The following is a 26330-nucleotide window of genomic DNA, read 5'->3' as shown; positions in this document are numbered from 1 at the left end:
CTAAGTGACTTCTGAAAGTGGGACTTAGGCACTTTTGAAAATTTCACCCATAGCTTAATTTCATTAAACCAACACATAGCTATTAATAGTGTGATTTCAAAGCCCTGATGATCACTAAGGGCTTTATTATAAATGTTCCCAGTTTTTGGCCCTTCTGTTCAATCTGGAGGCACTTCAGCAACACAGAAGTCGAGCATGTTTCTTTGAACCACAAGACCCTTCCCTTGATCTGGCCACAGAACTCCTTATTGACCTAATCGGAGGTGTGCACACACACAGAACAAAGATCACCTAGGGCCCTAAATGCTTTGTTTTTAAGGAATGAGTTATATGTATAGTTTCCACTTGTGCCCCAACTTCAGCCAAATACCATTCAACAAATAAATTGCAAATAATGTCTGTATTTTAGTGAGTGTAATGTTGAGGTTTATTGAGAAATGTAAACTACTGTAATTTGTTTTTAACATAGTTCATTTCTGACTTTAGAATTTTTAAGTTCATGTCTTACTCATTTAGGTCAAATTCTACCAGGAAAAATGTAGTTTTTCAAAGAAATTTTACAACCTGAGATGCAGCCCAACAGTTTTCTTTTGTTTGCAATTTTCCTTCAGGTGACATGACTCTGCTCAACACTGCAGACTGGTTGCTAAGTACTAGTACACAGACCACTGCAGGTTTGTGTAGCCATGGTGAACACAGCAAAAATGTTAGCATGCATTTTAAGATGATGTCAAAAATTTTTTTTTTGAAAAGTATCTCATGCCCACTGTTTCCAGTGTAAGTTTAAGTTTATAGAAGCTGCAGTAGTAATTCCTATAATTGTGGTTACCCTCAGTGACAAATAATTAATTTAAGTCTGTGAAAGAAATATCAGATAATTCATTCTAGAATCAGATATGCACTTAGGGTCAAATTCTGTTCTCAAATACAGGAATAATTCCAACTGAATTTAGTGGGAGTAGCATAAGAATCCAAAAGCAGAATTTTCTCCTGAATCTGCCAGTGTATATTTCTTGCTCTGGGGAAAACTTTTTTTTTTAACTGATTATCAAGCTTTAGAAAAACAAGATGAATGTAGCAGGCTTTTTTTTTATTTTTATTTTTTTATTTTATTTTTTTAAATTAAGCATAAACTAAAATTATTTTTTCTTGCACACTCTTCTGAAGTAGGACCTGGTTTAAAATGAAATTACAGATTCTAGGGATGTACATTGTATATGGCTGCCAAATACTTCCCTTAAAATGCTACAGTATGAAAAATGTGTGGTTTGCTTGTTTGTTGCATGTGGAGTGGAAACGTGTTGTTGAACATTCACGTGTTAAATGTAATATGCGAAAATGACTCTTCAAGATGACTATGGGCTTCATTCTCATTTAAACAAAGGACCCCTTTACATCACTCTGCTGCTTTAAAGGGACCTTAATGTAAATGAAAATCATGGCCTCAGGTGTATACATTTTTGCATGTTATAAGTTTGTTATAAAGATATGTTAAGTTTCATTTCACTATGGGTGTGAGTTGGGCAGAATTCCATACCCCATAGTGCAAAATGTGTTCTGTAAATTAGGGGGAGGGGGGGAATCTGTCCCAAAGTGAAATGGCCCTGTTTCAAACAAATGTTCTTTAATTCCTCTCAGACACGTTTTCAGACATGCCTCTTATTGATGTTGTACTACAAGAGGATGTGGTTGCTAGATAGATGACTGTTACTAGCTAATATTTTTAGCTTCACACTTAGCAGTAAGCTTTCAAAGCACTGAATGGGGATTTAGTTGTGTGATTGAATCATGCAGTTTAATCCTTGCATACTGCTTTGATAATACACCCTTTACATTGCTTAATGACACATGGTATGGCACCCACATTTGTTGCAATGCAAAATGTGCCCTGGTACAAAGGTGGGCCACACAATCTTAGACAATTATGAACACCTTGTAACCATGGTTGTCAGTGCAGAGATTCCATTTTATTAGCTATTTACCTGTTCCTAATAGGTTGGGTAAATTTTTTTACCTATCCAAAATAATTTCAAAGGAGTTTTGATAAGTCTGACTTATTCTTGCTTCAGATGCCAATTTCTCTATGAGAAGATCTCTCAAATTACGGCAGTTTCTATAAATCAAAGCAATATTCATTTAAATTCATGGCAGATCATGAGAGAGTCATTACGGCTTGTGTTGGTGTGTGGTGAGGAGGAAATAAAATTTGTTCATTTTAGGAAAAGCCAGAAATAATACAGTAATTTCTTACTGGTTCGTTTGGTTTCTCCTATCCTAATATGCCAGCCTAGAGTGTAAATCCTCCTACCAGCAGATGGAGAGGGAACACGGAAAAGGAGAGCTCTTGTCATATACTTCTTTTTTAAAGGGAGATGGCTGTCTGGCTGATCCTGCTTAGTTGGAGGCTTCCCAAGCAATAAATTTGATAGTAACACTAAAAGGTTTGTTTGAAAATGTTCAGGAAAAAGTCATCTCAGATACCAAAACAGGAGAGGATATCTGTAATATTTGTACTTTACCCCATTACTGTAGTATCTGAGCGCCTCACAATCTCTTAATGTAATTATCTTTACCACACCCTTGTGAGGTAGGGAAGTACTATTATCACCGTTTAACTGAGGTATGGAGTGACTAAATGACTTGACCAAGGTCACACAGGAAGTCTGTGGCAGATCAGGGAATTTAATCTGGGTCTGGGTCTACTGCTCTTACTGCTCTAGCCCCTTCGCTATTTTTCCTCTCAAAGAAGGGCTGCCATGGTAGGACTGACACAAAGGGACTGGGAAAATTCAAATGAACAGATAAGAGATTACCATTCTTCAACTTTACTTTTTGCCAGCCAGCCAGTGGCAGTTTCAGCAAGTGTCCAGCTTCCGAATGCATGGGGTGGGTACAGAGAAAAGGCTGAGTTTAGCAAACCGTCCTGCACTGAAGCCACCTTCTGAAGGAGCTCCCAAAAGTGGCTGCTACATTAGATTGCTCATTCTACCAAGGGATAATCACTTCGAAACTAAGAATTAGAAATGACTCTCAGGGAATTAACCTAGGCAGAAACTGGAACCTCTGCCCACTTAAAGTGTCTTTATGCAGTATTAAACCCACCAAAAATAAACAGGGGATCTGTTTTTTCTAATTTACAGCATTCTCTTCACACTGAGGGTCATAGAGGTGCTTCTGTCTCATTTTGAGGGGCCAGATAGGAGGGAAGAGAGATTTCTGGTCCCAAATAAATGGGGGAAACCAGATAGCAAAAAATTAGGTTGAGATTTTCAAAGATGTCTAGTGGCACATTTAATTTCAAAGGCAATTGGATGTCAAAAATCCCTTGCCTTCCTTAGGTGGCTCTGAAAATCTCAGCCTTAATCTGTAAAGTATCTGACTTGATGGAGAACCAGGATGAGATGCCTTCACAAAGGCAATAAAAGCTCCCCACTGTCCTGGCCAGGCAGGCGACTATTAGGTAGTGTTAAGACTTTGAATCTGAATCCTCCTTCACGGATTCAAAAGAAAGCACTGGGACTGTTTGGCATGATCTTAAAATACCACAGGGTGCAAAATGTTAGATATTAGACTGGTTGTATATTTAAAATAAAAAAAAAACCCACCTTCTCCCTTCTGGATGGCAATTTGCAGAGGAAAGCTGTACCTTATATTTCAAGATCCCATAGCTACTTCCTGGGTGCTATGGAAGTTGACTTTCTTCCTTTAACCAGCCCATATTGAGGGAAGGCAAGTTTGTTAACTATGTTGCATGTTCTCCAGACTCTGTAACACACATACAAACAAAGTCTTTATTAAAAAGGATTACATTTAAAAGCATGTTTCACTACCCACAAGTATTACATTTTCTTTAGAAATATTCTCTAACTTAAAAACAAAAACACTTAGTCTGGAAATAAATCCCACTCTCATAATTCTTCTTTATTCACTTACCACTCCACCTGACTTACACTGTCCAGTCAACCTTTACTTTACTTCTTTGTTTTCTTCTGTATAGAAATATATGTTTGGATACATACTGTAGATATTATATATTATTTATTAAATGTGTAGCTCTGTAAGGTGTCAGTGTGATGTGTTGGTGGAGTAGAGGAATATTTTAATCTACAGAAATGGAATAATTGATTTGTTTTGTATTATGAAATATGTTGAGCATATGGTGGGGCCGGTTTCTATTAGCATACAATATGTTGAGCTTGCGGGTTTGTATTTTTAATAATATAGCATCTAGAGCCGCTTTTTTACAGTGGCTAATGTTGTAGTCTAATTTTATAATATTTAGGAAATGGATCCCTTTAATAGGAAGCAGGATTTTTCAAATTTTAGTAATTTGGTATGTTAACCATTATAAATAATCTTGTATATTATAGGGAGCAAAATTAAGGTTTAGTGGATGATGATAGTCAGAGAGGTAAATGGCCAGTGATGAAGAATTCTTTGGTAGTAGGGGAGTGTCTGGTTCCATTCTTTGTTCATTTCCAGCTTCTACCACTTGGCTATTTTGAAGTTTCTAGATCTCATGATTGTGAAGAAAAGCTTGTAAAGGTTAAACAAGTCTAACTGATTCAGAGACATCTGCCTGTGCGCATATAGTGCTCCTGTGAGTATTCTGTGCCACCGCACATGCGCAGAATTTATGTCCCCCGCAGATTTCTTTGCTTCCCTGCAGAAAAACGACTTTCTGATGGGGAAGCAAAGGGAAGCCACAAGAGTGGTCATGCGACCCTCCCCAGCAGTATGTTTCGGGTGCCCAGGGCAGCCGGCAGAGAGGTAAATCACTGTGGGGCAGGGGATGGGACTGGGACTGGGGAAGACCCAGCTCTCTACCCTGCTCCAGGCTCAGCTGCTAGTCCTGACTGGGCTGAGAAGAACGGGACTTTCTCTTCCCCTGCACGGCATCTGGAGCTGGGTCAGACCCTCCCCCAGCTGCAGGAAGCCCTGCAAACTCCCCCCACCCCAGCTTCCTGCTCCCATCATTCCTCGCTCCATCCAACCCCTGTGCATCCAGACCCCCTCATACCCAGACCTTCCCGTTGATCCTGACCCCCCTGCACTCAGAAGCCCCTCCCCCTGAGAAGCCCCACTCTCCCTGGACTACCCCGACGAGCCACCCGGATCCCCACCCCACTGAGCCCCAATCAGCTGCACCTGATCTCCACCTCACTGAGTCCCACTCCCCCAGCATCTAGACCCCCCCCCCGCACCGAACCCTCCACACCTAGACCCCCCTGATGAGCTCTATTGCCTTCATATCCAGATCCCCCCTGCTGAGTCCCAACCAAATTCACCTGGACCCCCCTGCAGAGTCCCATTACCGTTGCACCCAGAACCCCCCAGTAAGCCCCTGTGCATCCAGATCCCTCCCGCACCCGGATCCCCCACTGAGCCGCCCGCACCCAGATTGCCCTATAGAACCCTCTCAACCCACATGTGGATCCCCCCACTCTAAGCCCCTCCACACTTGGATCCTGCCTTTCTGAGTCTGCCTGCCCACACCTGGTGCACCTGCCATGGGGGGGGGTGCTTCTAGGACAGTCCTAGTCCTTGCGCTGTGTCAGGCTTGCGTGCAGCCTCACCGCTGAGTATGTGTCTGGGGTGGGGGGAGCTGCACAGTGATCTCCCACCTCTGTGCAGCCAGTGGCCTGTGCTCCCCAATGCAATGCTGGAGTCTCCACATTTATTTGACAAATAAAATTTGCAGAATTTTAAAATATTGTGTGCAGAATTTTTAATTTTTTGGCGCAGAATGCCCTCAGGAGTAATATAGCCTAAAACAATAGCTCTGAGAGGTGGAACTACCCAAGCATCTTAATGGGGTGTGAACTCCAAGACCCCTCTGCCCTTAGGGCTCCACCCCAGCAGAGGACTTTGTGTGTGACAGGAGAAGAAGATGACGGTGGGCCCAGTCCAACTACCCATGCAACTACACCCTAGTTGTGGGTGTGCACTGGCCCCCCTCCTGCTACCACATCTGGGAAGAATAAGGGAGATGCATACGACTGCCCCTGCTTCTCTTGGAGGAAGGTAGAGCTGCCCCTGCCATAACCACTCCAAGGAGGCCCCCCATCACAGTGTTCCTAGGGCCCTGGGCAGGCTTAATCTGGCCATCCCTCCCCAGCTGTCTGCTTCCTTCCATGCCGCTCCTCTTTACCTACTTCCATCACCTGCCAGTCTACTATCCCATCCATGCTCTTGTTCTTCTACCTCCCCAATCCAACTCTGTGCCTCTTCTTAGCCTGCCTGGCCTCCTGTCCCGCTATATTTCTCGGCTCTCATGCCTTATAACCGCTCCCCCGCGCACGTACACACACACACACACACACACACACACACTCTTCTCTCTCTTGTGGCTCAGCCCAGCAGCCCCATATCAAAGTTTAATCAGGTGGAATCAGGAACAGGACAGTTTATAAATGTTTTTAAATATAAATATATTTAATATTGTATTTTAAACATTTATCTGTATATATGTGAAAACAGGATCTTTGTAATTCCTCCAAACCTTCCTTCAAACACAAAAAGGTGCTTCATTTAAACATAGGCCAAGAGCAAAACAAACTTGGAGTTTCTAGGCCAAGCCATTTCAGTGAAAGATAATTTTACAAAAAAAAGTGATGGAAAATTTAAAGTGGATGAAAGTGACATTTCTGAAATACCCTAACTTCAATAAAACTTATTTTTCTAAGTTTCCCAAGTAAACCTCTAGTCTGTAGCATGTGACATTTCAGGGAGATTAGAGGTCTTTAAGGGGATTTTAGTGGAGAGTAGGGATGTTTAAAATCAGATTTATAATGGCAAGTGGCTTCAACCATAAGTATGGAGCAGCTCCCACCATTCCATAGTGAAAGATGGAGATCTCTTAAGCACATGAAACAGCATGGATATCAACTTCCTTCTGTGTGGGGCTGCTCAAGGTCCAGGAAACAGACATTGGTAATCAGGATGATCCTTAATATATCGGGCTCTAAGTTAGAAGTTCCTGCTGTAGCAGCAGAAGAGGGTGATGTAGAGAGAGATTTAGTGGCTTCAACAAGTCATGCCTCCTAGGATGGTTTGGAGCTATCAAGACGACACAGTTTGGATGTTGCAATTTTCTGAAAAGCTCTGCTTATCATAGGGGGAGAGAAAAGATGTACGCCTCGAAGAGTAAGAGAGTATCTGATTCCAATCCCAATGAGTCCTGGAAACTAGAGGAAACTGTCTGTACCTTCTTGTTTGATTAGGAGGCACTGGTTGGATACTCTCTGCCTAAAACTTCAGATTCTGCTTGAAGGTGAAACCTCTCTGACTTCTAGCCGGCCGATTCTCTGTCATTGCATTAACATCTAAGCACTATTTACAGAAATTAAAGAACTCAGACAGTTTAGCCACAGACTAACAAGGGTAACACACAAGCCATTGTCCATGCTCAGGAAGGTCTCCACAGCCAGATTATTTGTGGTGGGTTTAGTGAGGAAAAAATTAAGTGTGATCTCCATCCCAAAAATCATCTCAGCTCTACTGTCTGAACGAAGGAGAGATTAACCTAGGAGCACCCCAACAGATACTCTAATTTTCTAACCACCAGCAAAGAGAATATTTCAGCTCTGTAACAATGATAAATGGGTCAATCTGAGGTCAGATTAAGGTGGCCAGTAGTAGAGAAGCCAAAGTTGCAGTGTTTGAATGTTAGCAGAAACTTCTTGATGGTGGAATTGGTTAGTTGAGGAAGTCCCATTGTTTGGGTTTTGAAAACTAGACCAGAAAAATCCCAAGTAAAATTCCTGCATTGGTAGAGAGATGTACTAGGTGAGGGTCAACTTCATTCTAGTAACCACTGTGCATAAAGCAGGACAGGCCCCCTGTTGATCTGCTGAGCTCAAAAGGCAGTTTTGCCTGTCAGGCAAGCATTAGGGGTTCAATCTCAATAAAGCTGGCACATGGTGACTTTTGCTGAACAACGGGTTCCTTGGATCAACCCAACACTCAGAAATTATTCCTGGGGGAATTCTGCAGGACTGCGCACCCGCAGAAAACGCCCCCCCCTCGACCCCCCCAAAAAATTCCTGTGCTTCCCTGCAGAAAATGCCAGGGAAGCAAAGGGAAGCTGCAGGGGAGAGGGTAGGGGATCAGATGTCCCAATTTTATAGGGATAGTCCCGATTTTTGGGTCTTTTTCTTATATAGTCTCCTATTACCCCCCACACCCTGTCCTGATTTTTCACACTTGCTGTCTGGTCACCCTAGAGAGGGGGGATAAGGGGGAACTACCATGGATGCCGTTTTTTGGGGGGGATTGCCCTCCCAAACAGAGGCGAGGCATGGGGGGGCACATGGGTTACGTGCCACTGACCCCCCCCCACCCATTTCTGCAAGCCCAGAGCTAATGAGCTGAAGGAGGCTGCGTCTTTGCTCCACTGACTCTGCAGCTGAATGCTGCCTCCTGGGTCTTAGTGCCAGTTGTGCTCCCCTTCTGTGTTTTCTGTGCAACAGTGAGTAGGGCTGGATAGGGGGGGAAGGGGTAAGGAGAGAAGGGGGGTGGCGGGAAGAGATAGTGGGGAAGGAAGGGGGGGGAATAGCCCCAACCAGCTGCACCTGGCCCCTCACCCCATCAAGCCCCTCTCCCCCAGCACCCAGACCCCTCCCCGCCGAGCCCCATTTCCCCACAACCAGACCCCACCCCCATTGAGCCCCAACCACCTTCACCTGGATCCCCTGCAGAGTCCCATTACCTCTACATCTGAAGCCCCCCAATGAGCCCCTGTGCATCCAGATCTCCCACTGAGCCTCCCGCACTCAGATTGCCCCACACAGAAACCTCTCGCCCCACACCTGGATCCCTCCACACTAAGCCCCTCCATACTTGGATCCTGCTGGGCTGAGCCTGCCACCCACCCCTGGTGCACCTGGCGCAGAGGAGCAGGGCCCCAGGGTGTTTCTGGGGCAGGCCCAGCCCTTGCACTGTGTTAGGGTTGAGTGCAGCCTCACTGCTAAGTACTGTACTGGGGGAGATCGGGGCTTCAGGGTGAGCTCCCACCCTAATGCAGCCAGTGGCCTGTGCTTCCCACTGCCATGCTGGAGCCACATTTATTTATTGACAAATAAAATTTGCAGAATTTTGTAGAATTTTAAAATATGCACAGAATTTTATATATATATATTTTTGGTGAATTCCCCCAGGAGTAAGGAATATAGTGATTCATGGCTGCCACATCATAACTTTAAAAGGAAATCTGTGTATCTCCACAGATATTTTGTTAAGAAAGAGGTGGGGTTTTGTAACAATATCTACTGTTGCATCTTTGACTTAAGTTTTTTCACTAAAAAGCAGAATAGGGTGTTTCTATAGCTATGCTTTTCAAATGATCATTAAGAACATAAGAATGACTGTGCTGGGTAAGACCAATGGTCCATCTAGTCCAGTATCCTGTCTTCCAACTGTGGCCAGTGACACGTGCTTCAGAGGGAATGAGCAGAACAGGGCAATTATCGAGTGATCCATGCTCTGTTGTCCCATCCCAGCAGTCAGAGGCTTAGGGACACCTGGAGCATGGGGTCATGTCCCTGACCATCTTGGTTAATAGTGAGAAGTTACAATAGTGTCCAAAGTTGTGATCAACATTTCAGCCTTAATTAATAGGCAGCAGGTTTAAAACAAACCTAAGGAAGTACTTCTTCACACAACACACAGTCAACCTGTGGAACTCGTCATGGAATGTTGTAAAGGCCAAAAGTATAGGTGTTCAAAAAAGAATTAAATAAATTCATGGAGGATAGGCTCATGAATACAATTGTTGGTGTTATTGTAACTTATCATTGCCTAAATGCTTTTATTTAAAATGTTGCTTTTGGACATATGGTATAGTGACTATGCCATAACTTTTTAATATTAAAGAATTTTTTGTACTAGATGTCTATGTGGTTGGGGGTATGTCTGTTATAATGTATTATATACTCAAGAAGAGGAGAAGATGAATGCAGTCAACAGTTGTCTCTGTGGGAAAATAATAATTCTGCGGCAGTAAGAGCTAGGTGGTATTATTATTTCTATTTATTTATTAGTGCCTTATATATGATTACTTGTGACTTCCTAACATGAACATGACTTTCTACGCTGAGGCTATAGCTGCTGTAGGACGTTAGAGAAGACAGCAATGTCCCTGATCCTGCATATACTTACACATATGCTTAACTTTACCCACTGTGAGTGGTCCCAAGCAGGTAAAGTTAAGGATGTATATAGGTGTATGCAGGACCCAGGGTAAGTAAGTTTTCACTACAGTGAACACTAAGCCTCAGGTAATGGTGGTGCAAATGTAGCATCTGTTGCAACTATTTCCTTGATCTTTTTAATATTTCTTTTTTTTAAAGACATTTTTTTGCCGCCTCCTTTTTAAGCATCAGAAAAAATATTGGGGCCTGATTCTCATTTTCATTAAAGCTCCTTTACATTTGCACCACATTTATGAATTCTTTACTCTGCCAGAGCAGTGTTAAGATGCCAATGTAAATGAGAATCAGCCTCTTGGGCCCAGATTTTTAAAGGTATTTAGGCATTGGTGCGCTTGGCATTGCGATCCCTAGTAGACTGAGAAGCCTGCATCTTATTTTCAAAAGTGACTTAGCCCTAGTTTATACTTAAAATTGAGGTTGTCATAGCTACATTGCTCAGGGATGTGAAAAATCCATGCTGACCTAAGCCCCAGTACAGGCACAGGTGGATCAGTGGAAGAATGCTTCTGTTGACCCAGTTACCATTGCTCAGGGATGTGGTGTTCCTACACCAAAGGAAAAACCCCCCTTCCATCCGTGTAGGCTGCCGGATTATGCTGATTAAGCTACAGCACAGTAGCTGTGCTGTTATAGTCCCTGTAGTGTAGACATGGCCTTAGGCACTTGGCAGCCAAAGTCCCACTGTCAGTAGTAGTATAAAAAGGAAGTAATGGATTTCAAGGATGAATTTTCACTATTGTGTTATTTGCTATTTTGCAAGGAAACTAAAAGAGAACACCTATCTTTCTTGACATGGACCAAAATTAATGCCATTTGGGAGTTTGTCTGGTTACACAAATGTTAATGGGAAACAAGTTTTGGAATCTAGTTCAGATGATAGTTTGGAGATAAAACCACATCAGATTAGAGACTACCAAGCAGGCAGAATGTTGAATTACCATAAATGACCAAGTTCTCTGAATTTTCAAATGAACGTTAGACTTGAATTGGACATATAAAGGATGTTGGACTAAACAAATCTTGTTGTTTGATTAGTGGTAGATATATGAAATGATATTTCAGAAAAATGCTCCATCACTGAAAGCCTGTATCTCTACTAGCATAGCATTTAACTGCTGATATAGTGTGGCATATTGGGAATCTGATGATTTAGATGTGAAAATTGTCGACATATGTATAATGTTAATGTATACATTTTAATACCTACAGAAGCCTATTACCAGAGCCAAATAATATATAGCAGAAAAGGAAATTAAGAAATATAAGCAAAGAAGAAAAGAGATTTTCAGATGAAATTTGGAATGAGATTTAGAGTTGATGAGGTAGAGAGAGAGAGAGGTTATTCCAGATAGTAGAAACTGCAGAATAGAAGGCTCTTTAAATGTGTATATTGCAAGTATAATTTTAAAAGTAGATATAGATAGACGATTATGCTAACTTTGCTACAGAAATCAGCACTGGAATGTCAAAGAAATCCAAGGGAAAATATAAAGTAAATATATTTTCTTAGTTTTTGCTGGTGCTATTAGAAGATTCTTTAACTTCTAGGCTTATTAATTCTGATATTTTCATTAAATTTCGTCATTAGAAAAGTCACATCCTTAAGTGAACTGGCACTTCCTAAGAGAGAAAAGCTTATTTTGCTGAAGCTATTCAGAAGTTTGATTCTTAGTTCTACGTATAATGTAGCAATGCTTCCTGGCATATTTCCTTGAGATCAAATAAAGAAGATAAAATTGGACCCTGATCCTGCAATTGGATTTGTCTGAGTCGATGCTTGTGCCTGCATAGAGCCTGAATGATTTTAATGGTGCTCTGTGTGCCACATGGATGCAGGCGGCTGCCTGCCAGGATCGATTTTATGATTGAGGTCTTAGGGAGTAGCTGTTGTATGTTTTTATGAGTGTAGGGTATGTGTATTTTAGGATTCACTCAAAGTGAACATTATAGGTAAGGTGGGGATATAGGTTCCATTCTTTTAAATGAAAAAGGTAGCATTAATTCAGTATCAAAGATGAGAAATCATGCACTCACAAATGAGAAGTTCCAGAAATTAAGGTTTGTACTACTGCAATAATTCATATATATCTGAGCCTACCTCTCATTTTGAATACATCTCATATATATATTTTCTGCCCTTGTTTAAATGTTAATTAACAGAGAGACAAGATGGATGAGGTAATATCTTTTACTGGACCAACTTCTGTTGGTGAGAGAGACAAGCTTTCGTGCCACACAGAGCTTTTCTTCAGATCTGGGAAAGGTACTCCGAGCATCACAACTAAGGCAATGTCTACACTCCAAAATTATATCAACCTAATTTACATTGGCATACAGCCACTGAAGTTACTAAATCACTTGTGTGGGTTGGCTCCTTGTGTTGGTGATGCATGTCCTCACTTGTATCAATTGTATTGTCAGTGTGGGCATTGTGGGACAGCTCCAGAAAGCCAGTAAGGCTACGTCTACAGTACGAAATTAATTCAAAGTTATTTTATTCAAATTTCCAGAATTGAGTTCATACATTCGATGTTATGTGTCCCCACTAAAGCGCGTGAATTCGGCGGAGTGCGTCCACAGTACCGAGGCTAGCATCGAATGTCGGAGCGGTGCACTGTGGAAGCTATCCCACAGTTCCCGCAGTCTCTGCCGCCCATTGGAATTGTGGGTTAAGCTCCCAGTGCATGATGGGGCAAAAACATTCTCACGGGTTTTTCTGGGTGTGTACCGTCACTCGCTCCTCCCTCCATGAAAGCTACGGCAGATGCCAGGCTGCCAGCAGATGGTGCAGCACAGTGCACTGCCTGTCTCCTGGTTTTCTCCTTCGAATGTCCTCGGCCATCGTGAACAGAGCCGCGCAGCTTCCGCCGCTTTCTCCAGATTGTCTGTGCTGGGCTCCCGTGAAAGCTACAGAAGGCAACAATTCCCCGCCGTTTCTCGGCCATCATGAACAGAGCCGCACAGACAATCTGGAGAAAGCGGCGGAAGCTGTCCTGGGCTCCCATGGAAGCTACAGAAGACAACCATTTACCGCCTTTTATCAGCCATCTTGAACCGAACAGCTCATTTCGCGCCCTTTTTCCAGGATTACCCATGCAGGCGCCATTGCGCGGCAAACATGGAGCCCGCTCAGATCTCTGCTGCAGTTTTGACCATTGAAAATACCTCGCGCATTATCCAGCAGTATGTTCAGTACCTGCAAAACCGGGCGAGGAAGCGATGACATTGTGATTACTATACTGATGAGGACATGGACACAGACGTTCCTAGATGCATGGCATGTGGCGATTGGGAGATCATGGTGGCATTGGGCCAGTTCATGCCGTGGAACGCTGATTTGGGGCCCGGGAAACAAGCACAGACTGGTGGGATTGCATAGTGTTGCAGGTCTGGGATGATTCCCAGTGGCTGCGAAACTTTCGTATGCGTAGGGCCACTCTCATGGAACTTTGTGACTTGCTGTCCCCTGCCCTGAAGCGCAAAGACACCAAAATGAGAGCAGCCCTCACTGTGGAAGCTTGCAACGCCCGACAGCTGCCGGTCAGTCGGGAATCAGTTTGGAGTGGGCAAATCTACTGTAGGGGCTGCTGTGCTGCAAGTAGCCAACGCAATCATTGACCAGCTGCTATCAAGGGTAGTGACTTTGGGAAATGTGCAGACCACTGTGGATGGCTTCAGTGAGCAGGGGGTTGGACTAGATGACCTCCTGAGGTCCCTTCCAACCCTGATATTCTATGATTCTAACTGTGGCGGGGCGATAGACGGAACGCATATCCCCATCTTGGCCCCCGCACACCGTGGCAGCCAGTACATAAACCGCAAAGGGTACTTTTCCATGGTGCTGCAAGCACTGGTGGATCACAAGGGACGTTTCACCAACATCAACGTGGGATGGCTGGGAAAGGTGCATGACACTCGCATCTTCAGGAACTCTGGTCTGTTTGAACAGCTGCAGGAAGGGACTTACTTCCCAGACCAGAAAATTACTGTTGGGGATGTTGAAATGCCTATAGTTATCCTTGGGGACCCAGCCCACCCCTTAATGCCATGGCTCATGAAGCCGTACACAGGCACCCTGGACAGTAGTAAGGAGCAGTTCAACTATAGGCAGAGCAAGTGCAGAATGGTGGTAGAATGTGCTTTTGGACGTTTGAAAGGGCGCTGGCGCAGTTTACTGACTCAGTTAGATCTCAGCACAACCAATATTCCAATTGTAATTGCTGCTTGTTGTGTGCTCCACAATATGTGTGAGAGTAAGGGGGAGACTTTTATGGCGGGGTGGGAGGTTGAGGCAACTCGCCTGGCTGCCAATTTCGCACAGCCAGACAACAGGGCGATTAGAAGAGCGCAGCAGGGCGCGCTGCGCATCACAGAAGCTTTGAAAGCCAGTTTCATGACTGGCCAGGGTACGGTGTGACAGTTGTTTGTTTGTTTGTTTGTTTCTCTTGAAGTTACCCGCACCCTATATATATATATGAAAGGAAATAAAGTCAAAATTGTTTAAAAACTGTTCTTTATTATTTGATGCACAATGCATTGAGAGAAATTAGAAGGTAGATTTGGATGGAGGAGGTTAGAGGGGTGGAGGAGGGAAGGACAAGTCCAGAAACCAAATCAAAAGTTCGCATATGCCAGCTTTCTGGTGCTTGGGCGATCCTCTGGGGTTGAGTGTGTGGGTCCCCGTAGCCTCTCCCCTCGTGTTCTTGGGTGACTGGGTGAGGAGGCTATGGAACTTGGGGAGGAGGGAGTTTGATTATACAGGGGCTGCAGCGGAAGTCTGTGGTCTTGCTGCCTTTCCCGCATTATATCCACCATACAGCGGAGCATGTCAGTTTGCTCCCCCATGAACTTGACCATAGCGTCCTGCCTACTCTCATCACGCACCTCCCTCCTCTCTTCGTGTTCCTGTAATGCTTTACGTGACTCCGCAATTGTTTGCCTCCTTGCATTCAGCTGGGCCCTATCAGTGCGGGAGGACTGCATGAGCTCGGCGAACATGTCGTCCCGAGTTTGTTTTTTCCGCTTTCTAATCTGGACCAGCCTCTGGGACGGAGTAGATAGGGGCCACGTTGAAACATTTGCACCTGTGGTAGGAGAAAAAGGGAGGGTAGTATTTTAAAAAATACATTGCAGAGAACAAAGGGGGCACTTTGGTATGAGTAAGCCATTGCACACGGCCGGGCAACAGAATTCATCTTGTAGGCAGCCCCTAGGGGCACGCAGGGTTCTGCTTCTTCTACATTCATTTCAATGCTTTCAAACTGCTTGGGCCCCCTTTCCCACAGCAAGCAATGCCTGGTGGGTTTGCCATATAAAAGGAGGGCCTGCGGGCTCTCTGGGATGATCACTGCACATAACACCCCTCGCCCCCCACCGCGTGGCTCCGATCAGGCTCAGAGCAGGGATGAGCTGAGTCATTTACTCTGAACGCGAACAACCCAGCGCGGCTGGGTTCCCCCTTCCCCCCGCCCCGCACCGCGTGGCTCTGATCAGGCTCTCACTCACCAGAGGTACCTTCTCCAGGGTCAGGGAACAGGAGCCCGCCTTGGGAGTGAGGGGAGGCTATTGGATCCAGCATTAAGATTAGTTCCTGGCTAGGGGAAAAACGGATTCCCCACTTGCTGCCTGTGCACTGTCCTCCTCCTCCTCTTCGTCCTCCAATGTCTCTTCCTCCTCGCTCCGTGCAACTCCCCCCTTGCAGGTGTCCACGGACAGTGGTGGGGTAGTGGTGGCATCACCCCCCATAATTGTATGGAGCTCACGGTAAAAGCGGAATGTATGGGGCTGTGACCCAGAGCCCGCCCGTTTGCCACCCTGGCTTTTTGCTATGCTTGCCTGAGCTCCTTGATTTTTGTATGACACTGCTCTGTGTCCCTGGAGTAGTCTCTTTCCATCATGGCCCTGGAGACTTTAGCGTAGGTATTTGCATTCCTTTTTTTGGAACGTAATTCTGCCATAACAGACTCATCTCCCCAGCATGCGATGAGATCCAGTACCTCCCGTTCAGACCATGCTGGAGCTTGTTTGCGAATCCGGGACTGCGTGATCTCCTGTGATGGTGGACTCTGCATGGTCACCTGTGCTGCTGGTGACCAAACAGGAAATGAAATTCAAAAGTTCCCTGGGCTTTTCCTGCCCACCTGGCTAGTGCATTGGAGTTGAGAGTGTTGACCAGAGTGGTCACAAGGGAGCATCCTGGGATAGCTCCCGGAGGCCAATAACGTCGAATTGTGTCCACAATACCTTTAACCCGGGATTGCGATCTCGATTTAAGCGCTACCCACTTGCCGAGGTGGAGTACAAAAATCGAATTAAAGAGCCCTTTAAATCGGAAAAAAAAGTTTGGTCATGTGGACGGAATCATTTTTTTTTTTTTCGAAATAACTCACCTAATTCCGAAATAACAGGCTAGTGTAGACCAGGCCTTACATTCAATGTAAGCAACACGGTGTCTGCAATAACACTGTGTTGACCTAATTACATCTACTGTTACTCTATGCCACTCACGGTGATGGTGTTCCTAAATTGGCATAGAGAGGCACTTATGTCAGGTGGAGCCAAATTTAAGTGAAGACCTTCCACTGCTAGGTCAACCCAAGGCATCTTACGTTGACCTAACCATGTAGTATAAACTGTGCTCAGTGCAAGGTGGAGCAGAAACCCCCTCTTTTTGTTGTATGACTACAGAAGTGTTAACAGGCCACTCTACCTTGAATGGACCCTTGCAATATGCACTAACTACTTATGCTAAACAATCTATTCCACTTTGCATTTAGCTGGGACTCTCAGAGTACCTTTCCCAGACCTGAAGAAGAGCTCTGTGTGGCTCAAAAACTTGTCTTTTTCACCAACAGAAGTTGGTCCAATAAAAGATATTACCTCACCCATCTTGTCTTTCTAATATCATAGGACCGACAGCTAAAACTACTTTGCAATTAACTAACAGTAATACAATCACTATTAAGTGTACAAGATGTGTGACATGTTCAAGTTCATATTGCAGTAGGAATCTTATCTTCTGGAACCTCTGACTTCAGCATGCTTGAATTTGTAATCTTAATGTTGCATTAATGCTAATTTTTATATTTTTTATGATCAAGATTTTAAAAAATAGCTTGAAGGTAGCTTCCCAAATCTATAGTTAAGAATAGAGTTTTTAAAAGTGCTTATTACCTGGCAGCTTCTAGTGTTGTGTGATATTTGTGCATTTGCGATTGGTGTGGCAGGTGAGCCAGATAATGCTTGTGGGTTGTGTTGTATAGCTATTTCCTTTAGTGGTGTTCAAAAACTAATATATGAATAATTCTTGATAAACTTTTAAAATATCTATGCACAAACAGGATCCGTTTAATTTATATTAAATAACAAGTCTTCAATGAAAGTAGCTCAACATGCAATGAATCTAATGCTGCCTCAACAGCTTTGCTAACTCCAGGTTTGCCTGTTGTATTTTCTTGTTTGTGTGTGTGTTTCATGCAGCTTTCTGAACTCTTATCTGCTAGCCTTAATAGTCTGCTTTTTGTTTTTTTGGTTCTGTTTTGCTTTTTAAATCTGATTAAAATGTCAGAAATAATGGGGAAAGGAACAATTATACAAAAGAATAGTTGGCACAAACATTCCACTTGCACAGATTGTACAGATTCCTTTGATTTACAAACCAATCTAAATGAGTTGTGCATGATGTTGACGCTATTCCTTAGCAAGGGATGTTTGCAGCAAAGAACCCATCTGGGTTCTATTCCTGGAACTCCTACGAACAGCCTGGGCATGATTCACCTCTGTTTTAGTGCAGCTTTGTGTCACTGGTGTTTCAGCAGCATAGAAACTCAGCAGCACAGCGATGAATTGTGCGCTCTCTATGAAGAAGGAGGGATAATATTTCACTTCTGAAAATACCTTGAAGCTGTGCCATTGTAAGCGATGTAAACCCAGAGTTATTAGAACTCGATTTAGCAGTCCCTGGGTTTGTTAACCAAGGGCTTGAGCATCTACACTCATTTGTAACCCCAGGTTAGGAATTGTTGAACTCTGGGTCCCAACCGGGAGTTCCAGCATCTATGCTGCATTATGCAGGTTCGAGTCCAACCACCCATATCCCAGACTTCCTAGCGCCCTCTCAAAATGTGGCTGTAGGACTTGAACTGTAGGTCCCAGCTTGATACAGGCTCAGCCTCTCCATCCCTTTAGGGTTCTGGGACCCTGGGTCCAAGCCCTGGGTTAGGGCAATTTGTGTGTAGACAGAAGGGGAGCTAGGCTGGAGCCTGAGTTTGAACCCTGGGCTTGAGTTGATTCAAGTGAAAGTAATCAAAACATATCTTAATTAATAATAGTGCCACCTCCATTTACTAGCTTAACATTCAGTTTGAGCTACTGAGCAGCATCAGTGGGAACTGTCAGCCAGTCCTTTCTTCTCTGTCTCACAATTGTTAAAAATTATCCAGGAAAACTTGCAATATGTGTTCTGCATCGTTGTGGTACCAGTCCCAATGGTAGCTCAGAGACATACTGAGCTTAGAGCAGCTTGCAGATACTTTAATGTATGGGAGAGAAGTAGAGAAGTTACAGTCCGCAGCACATTTAGGAAGCATTTACTAGGCAACAGGGAAAAAACAGCACATGCGGTAAGGAAGGGTGGTACTGTACTTGCTATGAACAGAATAATGTACCATGACTTTCCAGAGTTTTGCTTCATTGGACAGCTCCATTTCCACTTGATACACATAGATCAGTGAAAAGAACGAGGAGTACTTGTGGCACCTTAGAGACTAACAAATTTATTTGAGCATAAGCATGCATCTGATGAAGTGGGTTTTAGCCCATGAAAACTTATGCTCGAATAAATTTGTTAGTCTCTAAGGTACCACAAGTACTCCTCGTTCTTTTTGCTGATGCAGACTAAGACGGCTGCTACTCTGAAATAGATCAGTGAAACGATGTTCTGATAGGGTTGCACGTCTTGCTTTTATTCCCAGCTCATCTCTTCTCTTCTCTTTTATTCCCAGCTCATCTCTTCTCACTGCCCTCTTTTAGCTTCTCTCCTCACCATTCAGTTAGGTCAGTTTGTCTTTTGGATAGGTTGAACAGTGCTCTCTGCAGTCAGAATCCATGGCTGTTTGTAAGTGATTTCTGCGGGATAGAATGCTATGCTGTCATTTCTGAATGTATTTCTTTGCGTAACAAACTATGAGCCTCCAACGTTACTTTCTTGGGTCCTAGGCAGATCAAAGTATGCAATTACTTGCTGACATTTTGATAAAACTGTGGCTGCTTGCGGGAGGAAGGCTCTTCAGTTCCTATTCATCACTATTAAATTACTGATTAACTGCAGCATGAAGCTCTATGAGGGTCATGATTCTTCATCGTGAAGGTCTAGTAAAGCTTATTTGTAAAGTATCAGAGGGGTAGCCATGTTAGTCTGGATCTGTAAAAAGCAACAGAGGGTCCTGTGGCACCTTTAAGACTAACAGAAGTATTGGGAGCATAAGCTTTCGTGGGTAAGAACCTCACTTCTTCAGAATACTTCTGTTAGTCTTAAAGGTGCCACAGGACCCTCTGTTGCTTATTTGTAAATTACACTTACAAATGAGAATCCAGATCAGGAACTCTGTTGCATCCTCACTTTCTTACCCTAATTTTCATATATGCAAGAAACATAACAGTTGAGATGGGACGTATTGTAGAGGAATTTGGGGTAAATGGTGTCAAATTTAAATTGTGTCAGTCATCTGTTAGTGTTACATTTCTTGCTTTGACCATGCAGCTCCCAGTATATTTTATATATTTGTTTCCTCTTTATTTTAGGAAGCATTATATGGTTTAGAAACAGTTTAGAAGTTTTCAACTCTAAAAATTATTGCAGTAAAATATTGTTAAGTCATAGAGGGTGAAATTAGACTTTGATCATTTTTTTCCTTTAATGGCTCTGTAACAAAATTATGAAATCCAGATGAAATGCAAGCAGCAGATATGAACCAGGTTTTTATTTCAACTATGGCATTTTCTTCCAGTTAGAAAATTAATATTCCTCCAAAAAAGGCACTCTCCAGAAGAAATGATATGTTAGAGCTCTGAACCGTGAGAGCACCTGAATTGCTGCAGATGCCAGCAATGCAGTGGCCCTGCATATCTGGGAAGAAGGTTATTCTATTCCATAAAAGCCAAAAAGGCATAGAATGGGCTCTACAATACTGAACAGCGGAGAAGCTTGGGGAAACAGTGCTAGTGTAAATTAGCTTCCATCTATCGCAGCTCCCAAGCGAGGTTCAGCTTTTTCTTTTCTTTGTCCACCATCCCATTTGTTAACCAGAGAACAAATCCCCCAGCATCATTCCCATGAGAATAACTGCCTTATGAAAATTGGGCTAGAAAGAGTCACAAAGTGGTGGGCAGGGTGTGGAGTGACACTTATTCACTGTGTATAGAGGGATACATGAATACTCTGCAGAGAGGCAGCTGGCCTAGTGTATAGGGTACTGGACTGGTATGTGTCCCAGGAGACCTGGGTTCTATTCCTGGCTCTGCCATTGATCTGCTATGTGACCATGGGCCAGTCATTGGGCTCTTTCTGCCTCTGTTTCCCCGCCCTTTCCCTATTAACAGGGATTTTTTTTGGTGGAGTTATTAGAAGTAGGAGTAGTTCAATGAGTGCACTAGAGTTTATAAACTCTGCCTGGGCCTAATCTGGATCTCCATGAGGTAGGGATTACAGGCAAAGAACCCTATATGGGAGTGAAAAGAGAGTAGCCAGGAAGGAGAAGAAGCTTGAGGGGTTAGGGATAGATCATTTGGCCGAGGTCAAGTAAAAGGGGAAAAGGCATGCACAGAGAGCTAGGGAAGACAGGGGCCCCTTCTGTCAATCTAATGACTCCCCCTGAATAAATTATATTACCTCACACAGTCATGCTAATACGCACACACTAACATGCACACTCATGGCTGGGAAAATGGGAGATAGGGCATCAAAAGGGGATTTGATCTAAGGACAGAGAGAAAAAGATACCTGGGGAGACCCCTGCACATTTTGCAAGCTCCACGTGGATTCCTGTCAATGATTAGCTCTAATTCCCAGGCAAAATTATTTGCTAAGCTGGATTCAAGGCTGTAGATATACATTTAGTTGCTTAAAGCATGGTGTACTCGGAAAGACTGGTATGAGGAAATGGCATTGTAGGGTAGCTTATGTTGTCTTAATGATTTCTTGTGCAAAGCCGTTGCCTTTAAATTTTGCCCATAGTTACATCCAAGTTAAATTAGGGCCAGATCTGTGCCCTGCCTTCTACTTGAGGATCTGGGCACTAAGTAAGGTTGTACTGGAATAACTGAGAATAGAACTAATAATTTTGTTGATGAAGCATGAGCTGGAAGAGAGTCTAGCTCTCTTGCTCTTAAAAATCTGTGTTGGCTCTGCCATGTAAACCAGAGTAAAAAGTTGTAAAAACTTTTCTGTCAATAAAGTAACTAGCTGCGTAGCTGAATATGAACAGAGTTGCTAAGTAAGAAGTCATTCTTATGCAGTCACTTTTCAGAGCAGAATTCTGAGAAGAGGCCATTGGGAGATGTCTGGGAACCCAGCGGGGCTGGGGCGGAGGCAGCCAAGCAATTTGCTGGCACCTCCTTGTGGCAGATGTCCAGTGCAGGTACTCCGTAGGGAAGGGACACAGTGACCCGATAAATGGCCTGGTAAAGGATTTAAAAAGGAGGTGTTAGTTAAAGAAACGGAATGGGTGGGGGGTAGGGGCTCCTATGGATGGTATGGCAGGGAACCAACCTCCCTTTCTTACAGCCCACCTTAACCCTCCTCTGAGGGGGAGGGGTGGATGGTAAGGTCCCAGCAATGGGTTGTCTGGGGGACCTGGATGGAAAAAGAGGGAGAGCTGGCAGAAGCCCCTCAGGTACTTACTGAATGAACATGGAGTTACCTGCACTATACACTTTTATCTGCCGTGTTGTTCCAGACATCTAATAATAAAGTTATGGCCTGATTAAAATAATATAAAATGTTTCCCATCCTTCTTTCAGTATAGCCGGACAATCACTTTTCAGAGCAGAATTTTACTTTGAGAAAGAAATCAGAGCTGGTTGGAAAATAGGGATTTTTTTCCAAGGAAAATTTCAGTGAAAATTGAAGAAAAAGTTTGTCTAAATTTCCCATTGACAATTCTGTTTTTGTTTTTTTGTTTTTTGTTTTTTTTTGGGTTTTTTTGAAGGAAAAAATGAATACTGAAAATAATGTGGATTTTGGCTGAAAAAAAGATAATTTGTCAGGTGTTCAGTTCTTCAAAATACTGAAATTTTCAGCTGGAAGCAGACACTTTCCATGAAAAATTTTGTTTGGTTGAAAACCCAAATTTCCATCACAAATATTTTGGACAAAAAGTTTTCAACCAACCTAGAAGAAATCCATTAAGAGAATGCTTCAATTTTTGCCTCATTCAGATCATTCTGAAAACTTATTTCTGCAACCAACAAACCATGGCTCTCTGAATTGTTCTTATAGATACGTTGGTTCTAAAGGATAAAGAATCCTAGGAGTGCACAAAGTTGCATGGGGACTCATTGGGTGATCTGTCCATGACAATATCTTCTAGTTTGTTACAGTGGCTTTTATTCCTTGGGGACAGAAACAAATCTTTGTGTGTGTGTGTTTATATTTACACAAAAAGACAGGTAGCAAATATTTGTTAGAAGATTGTGTTTAAGTGGTATTTTGTGAATAATGTGTGTGCATGTGTATGTGTGCATGAATATTAGGAGCATTTAGATTATTTATGATTTATACTTCTAGTTAAAACAGAACCAATGAGCAGCAGTGAGATTGCTACGACTACAGCAGACGAGTCTTTAGACAATTTCTCAGGATCAGGTAAGAAATAAATAAAGATATTTTTCACTTACTACACCGCTACCTCGATATAACGCAACCCGATATAACACGAATTCAGATATAACGCAGTAAAGCAGTGCTCCGGAGGGGCAGGGCTGCGCACTCCGGTGGATCAAAGCAAGTTCGATATAATGCGTTTTCACCTATAACGCAGTAAGATTTTTTGGCTCCCGAGGACAGCGTTATATCGAGGTAGAGGTGTATTTTCTTCCCCTCTTACAGTCTAAATACTGTATGCAGAAGTTAAAAATAAAAAGTTGTGTACAGTCTGTAGCTCGCACATTCTATCGGGGCCTGATCTTACACACCTTACTCAGGTCAGTGGGAATTTTCCATGAGTAAGAAATGCGAGATCAACTAATTGAGATCCATGGATAATTTCACTGGGAGCTCCACTCAGGATTGGGGCAGTATTATGGCTCAAACTGTTGTTTTGTTTTGTTTTTGTTTTCTGATGGCTAGCAGATCCATATCTGCATGCTCTAGTTTGCATTGTGAATGGGATAAAAGTCTAAAATCCTCCTCCTTGCTTGCTTACCTTTATGATGCCTTCTGAATTCTGGCTGCTCCCCAAATAGTGCAAATATTTACATTTTCCATTTGTGCAAATAGGTCTCTAAAAGGTGGGGAAAGGGTGCATATTAATCCAAAATGTGTGAATGAACACTGTTATTTCTATATTACTGTTTTTATCGTTCGGAATTTCGACCTAATTCTGAACTCATAAGTTACAATCATGATTGCAGAGAGATGCAATAGAACTATGGAAATTACAGTGGTATTTGCAGACTCAGGTCGACTTCAAAGATTCACCTCAAAAATTGACCAGATGATGTGTCTTGATTGATTGATATAGGCCACATATGTGTGTGCTGATGTGCTAAAGATTGGCCAATAACTGCTTGTAATACCTTCAAGTACATTCAGAGATCTAAACTCAAGATTTTGAACTTAAGAAGAATAGGGATCGGTTGTACATTACACTCCATCCCCTTTGAGCCTCTCAGACAGGGCAAAGAGGATAGATTCTGGCTGTAGCTGGCCAGCAAACAGTTCCCTAGTAGAGGGTAACTGCCAACTGACATAAACCCACCAGAGGCAACTCCTATACTAGACCACACATTCACGCTTCTCAGTGTAGGGTATATGTGAGGGGTATGTTGGAGGTAAGATGAGGAGTGTGACGACAGAGCCTTGTGTCGAACCTCTAGTAGTATAAGGTATGTGGGCGTAAATTTCAGCAGATCCTAGACAATCCAGATGCTTGGTCTACACCAGATTGGGTAGATATAACTGGTTCCATGACAGCCTCTGCTGTACAAAACAGAGGTTTGATGAGGGAAATATTGAGCCCATCATAATTGACTTTAACAATCCTTGGAATACTTGGGTGCCAATACACTAACTTCTCTGAAAGATACTGTCCTGATTTTACATCTCCATTTTTTCACAGCTGTTTGAAAGCACAGTGTGTGAGAACACTCTTAGACTGTACATTATTTACAGAGATTCCTGTAAAATAAATATATATATATATATATATATATATATGTCATGTAGATTATACAGCTGGGGTGTATTTACTTTGGGCTTGACACAAATGAGATAAAGGTAAGGGAAAACAGGAAAAAAATTCTTTGCTATCTTTCTTGGTAATGCTCACTCAGAAATAATTCTGTAGTACTGAGAACAAATCTGCATGCTTCATAGGGACAAAATCAGATTCCGCCCAGCTTGACAGTCTTCGGAAATTATATCAGGTGGTACATTGTGCGTGCTCTATTTGATTCCAAATGCCTGACAATAGGCATGTAATTTTCTGCTTGGTTCATACCAGGAAAGATATTTTACGGTGATCTCACAACCTGAAATTGACCTCTTCCCTGTGAGGGACTCAAAAGAGATCTTGGGCGTAGAGAAGAAATGGGACCCAAATAGTAATCGAAGAGAAGACGGCTTTCTTCTTGGAACCTCTAAAAAATAATAGGGACATAGAACTGGAAGGAACCGTGACACTATGCCCCATATTCTTCATAGAGACATTATTGTGATATGAGTATGGCATAACCATAATGTGTTTGTGCAAGATAAGGTTTGTGAGATATCATTGAAAAGGTTATGATTTACTGAATATGATTAGCCTATTTGGATGCATGTATCATTTTGGTATCTGAAGTTAGGAATATTGTCTGTGCATCGATTACAAATGTGTTTACACCTGGGGAACGCCCACTAAGCAGAATGCAATCAGTCTAGATGGTTGGCTGAGAAGGGCCATTAGGGAGAACAATAGGTCTTAGAAGATGCTAATCTCCCACCTGGGAGCCTTCCTGAGGATGCTACAAACAGCCTCCGAGTCATGGCTGCTGTGTCCCTCAGGGGCATGTGACCAAGTCATCTGGTACTGGACTCCATCATAGAATACTAGTGTTTTTCCACTGACTGGGTGTGAGAATCAAACTGGGAGACAAAGGATTCCCGCCATATGCAAAAGCTATTTAAGGCAGGGGAGTGACATCATTGTGGTTCTTCACTGATTCCCCGCTCAAAGGAGACACTTGGAAACACCTAAGAAACAAGGACTGAACTGGGGGAGAAGGGCTGAATCCAGGCTAGAGGGATTTCTAGCCTGTGAAAAGCATACCTGGGGTTTTAAGCTGCAAGCAAGTGCAGCTTGCCCTTGAGAATCTTTGCAAACTGCCTAAACCAACAGTTAGGTGAGAATTTGCTACTCATCTCCAATTTCTTTAATATATTAAGCTTAAATAGCATTTTTGTTTTATTTGCTAGGTAATCTGCTTTGATCTGTTTGCTATCCATTATAATCACTTAACATCTATCTTTTGTAGTTAATAAACTTGTTTTTGTCTAAAACCAGTGGGTGGAAATCATAACTGGGGGCAGAAAGCAGTTGAATATCTTCCATTGAGGGAGGGGGCGAATTTCATGAGCTTATGCTGTACAGTTCCCTGTGTAGCACAACATAGTATAATTTTGGGTTTGCACTCCAGAGGGGAGTGCGTGCCTTAGGAACTGGGAGGTGCTTTAGCTGAGCCTTCCTATGGAGAGCTGATCTCAGCCTCTGTGTGCAGCTGCAGCTGGGTGTGTCCCTACCTGTATGTGTGCTGGAGGGGGCTTGAGGGCCTGTCACAGCAGTACAAAGTAAAGAGAGCCCAGACTGGTGAGTCAGGCGGGTTCAGGGATACCCCAGTTCCAGGTGACACCCTGCAGGGAAC

The 26330-nt window shown here is 43.2% G+C and overlaps 1 protein-coding gene across 13 annotated transcripts in view; it reads left to right on the top strand.

Moving 5' to 3' along the window:
• EYA1 (EYA transcriptional coactivator and phosphatase 1) overlaps positions 1–26330 on the top strand; it is a 253329-nt gene that overhangs the window by 127918 nt on the left and 99081 nt on the right. For 7 of the 13 annotated variants that reach the window (XM_026662552.2, XM_026662565.2, XM_026662560.2 and 4 more), the window contains one exon: positions 22996–23073. In XM_026662552.2, coding sequence (XP_026518337.1) covers positions 22996–23073 — 78 coding nt within the window. Of the gene's footprint in view, positions 1–611; positions 675–22995; positions 23074–26330 lie in introns of all 13 variants that reach the window. The other 6 variants (XM_026662509.2, XM_026662536.2, XM_026662540.2 and 3 more) reach the window with 1 other exon arrangement.

The sequence above is a fragment of the Terrapene carolina genome, unplaced genomic scaffold (genome assembly GCF_002925995.2).
Source record: "Terrapene carolina triunguis isolate 2854851 unplaced genomic scaffold, T_m_triunguis-2.0 Scaffold58, whole genome shotgun sequence".
Taxonomy (NCBI): Eukaryota; Metazoa; Chordata; order Testudines; family Emydidae; genus Terrapene; species Terrapene triunguis.
Note: the sequence above shows the minus strand (reverse complement) of the source record. Positions and strands in the feature narration are given on the sequence as shown.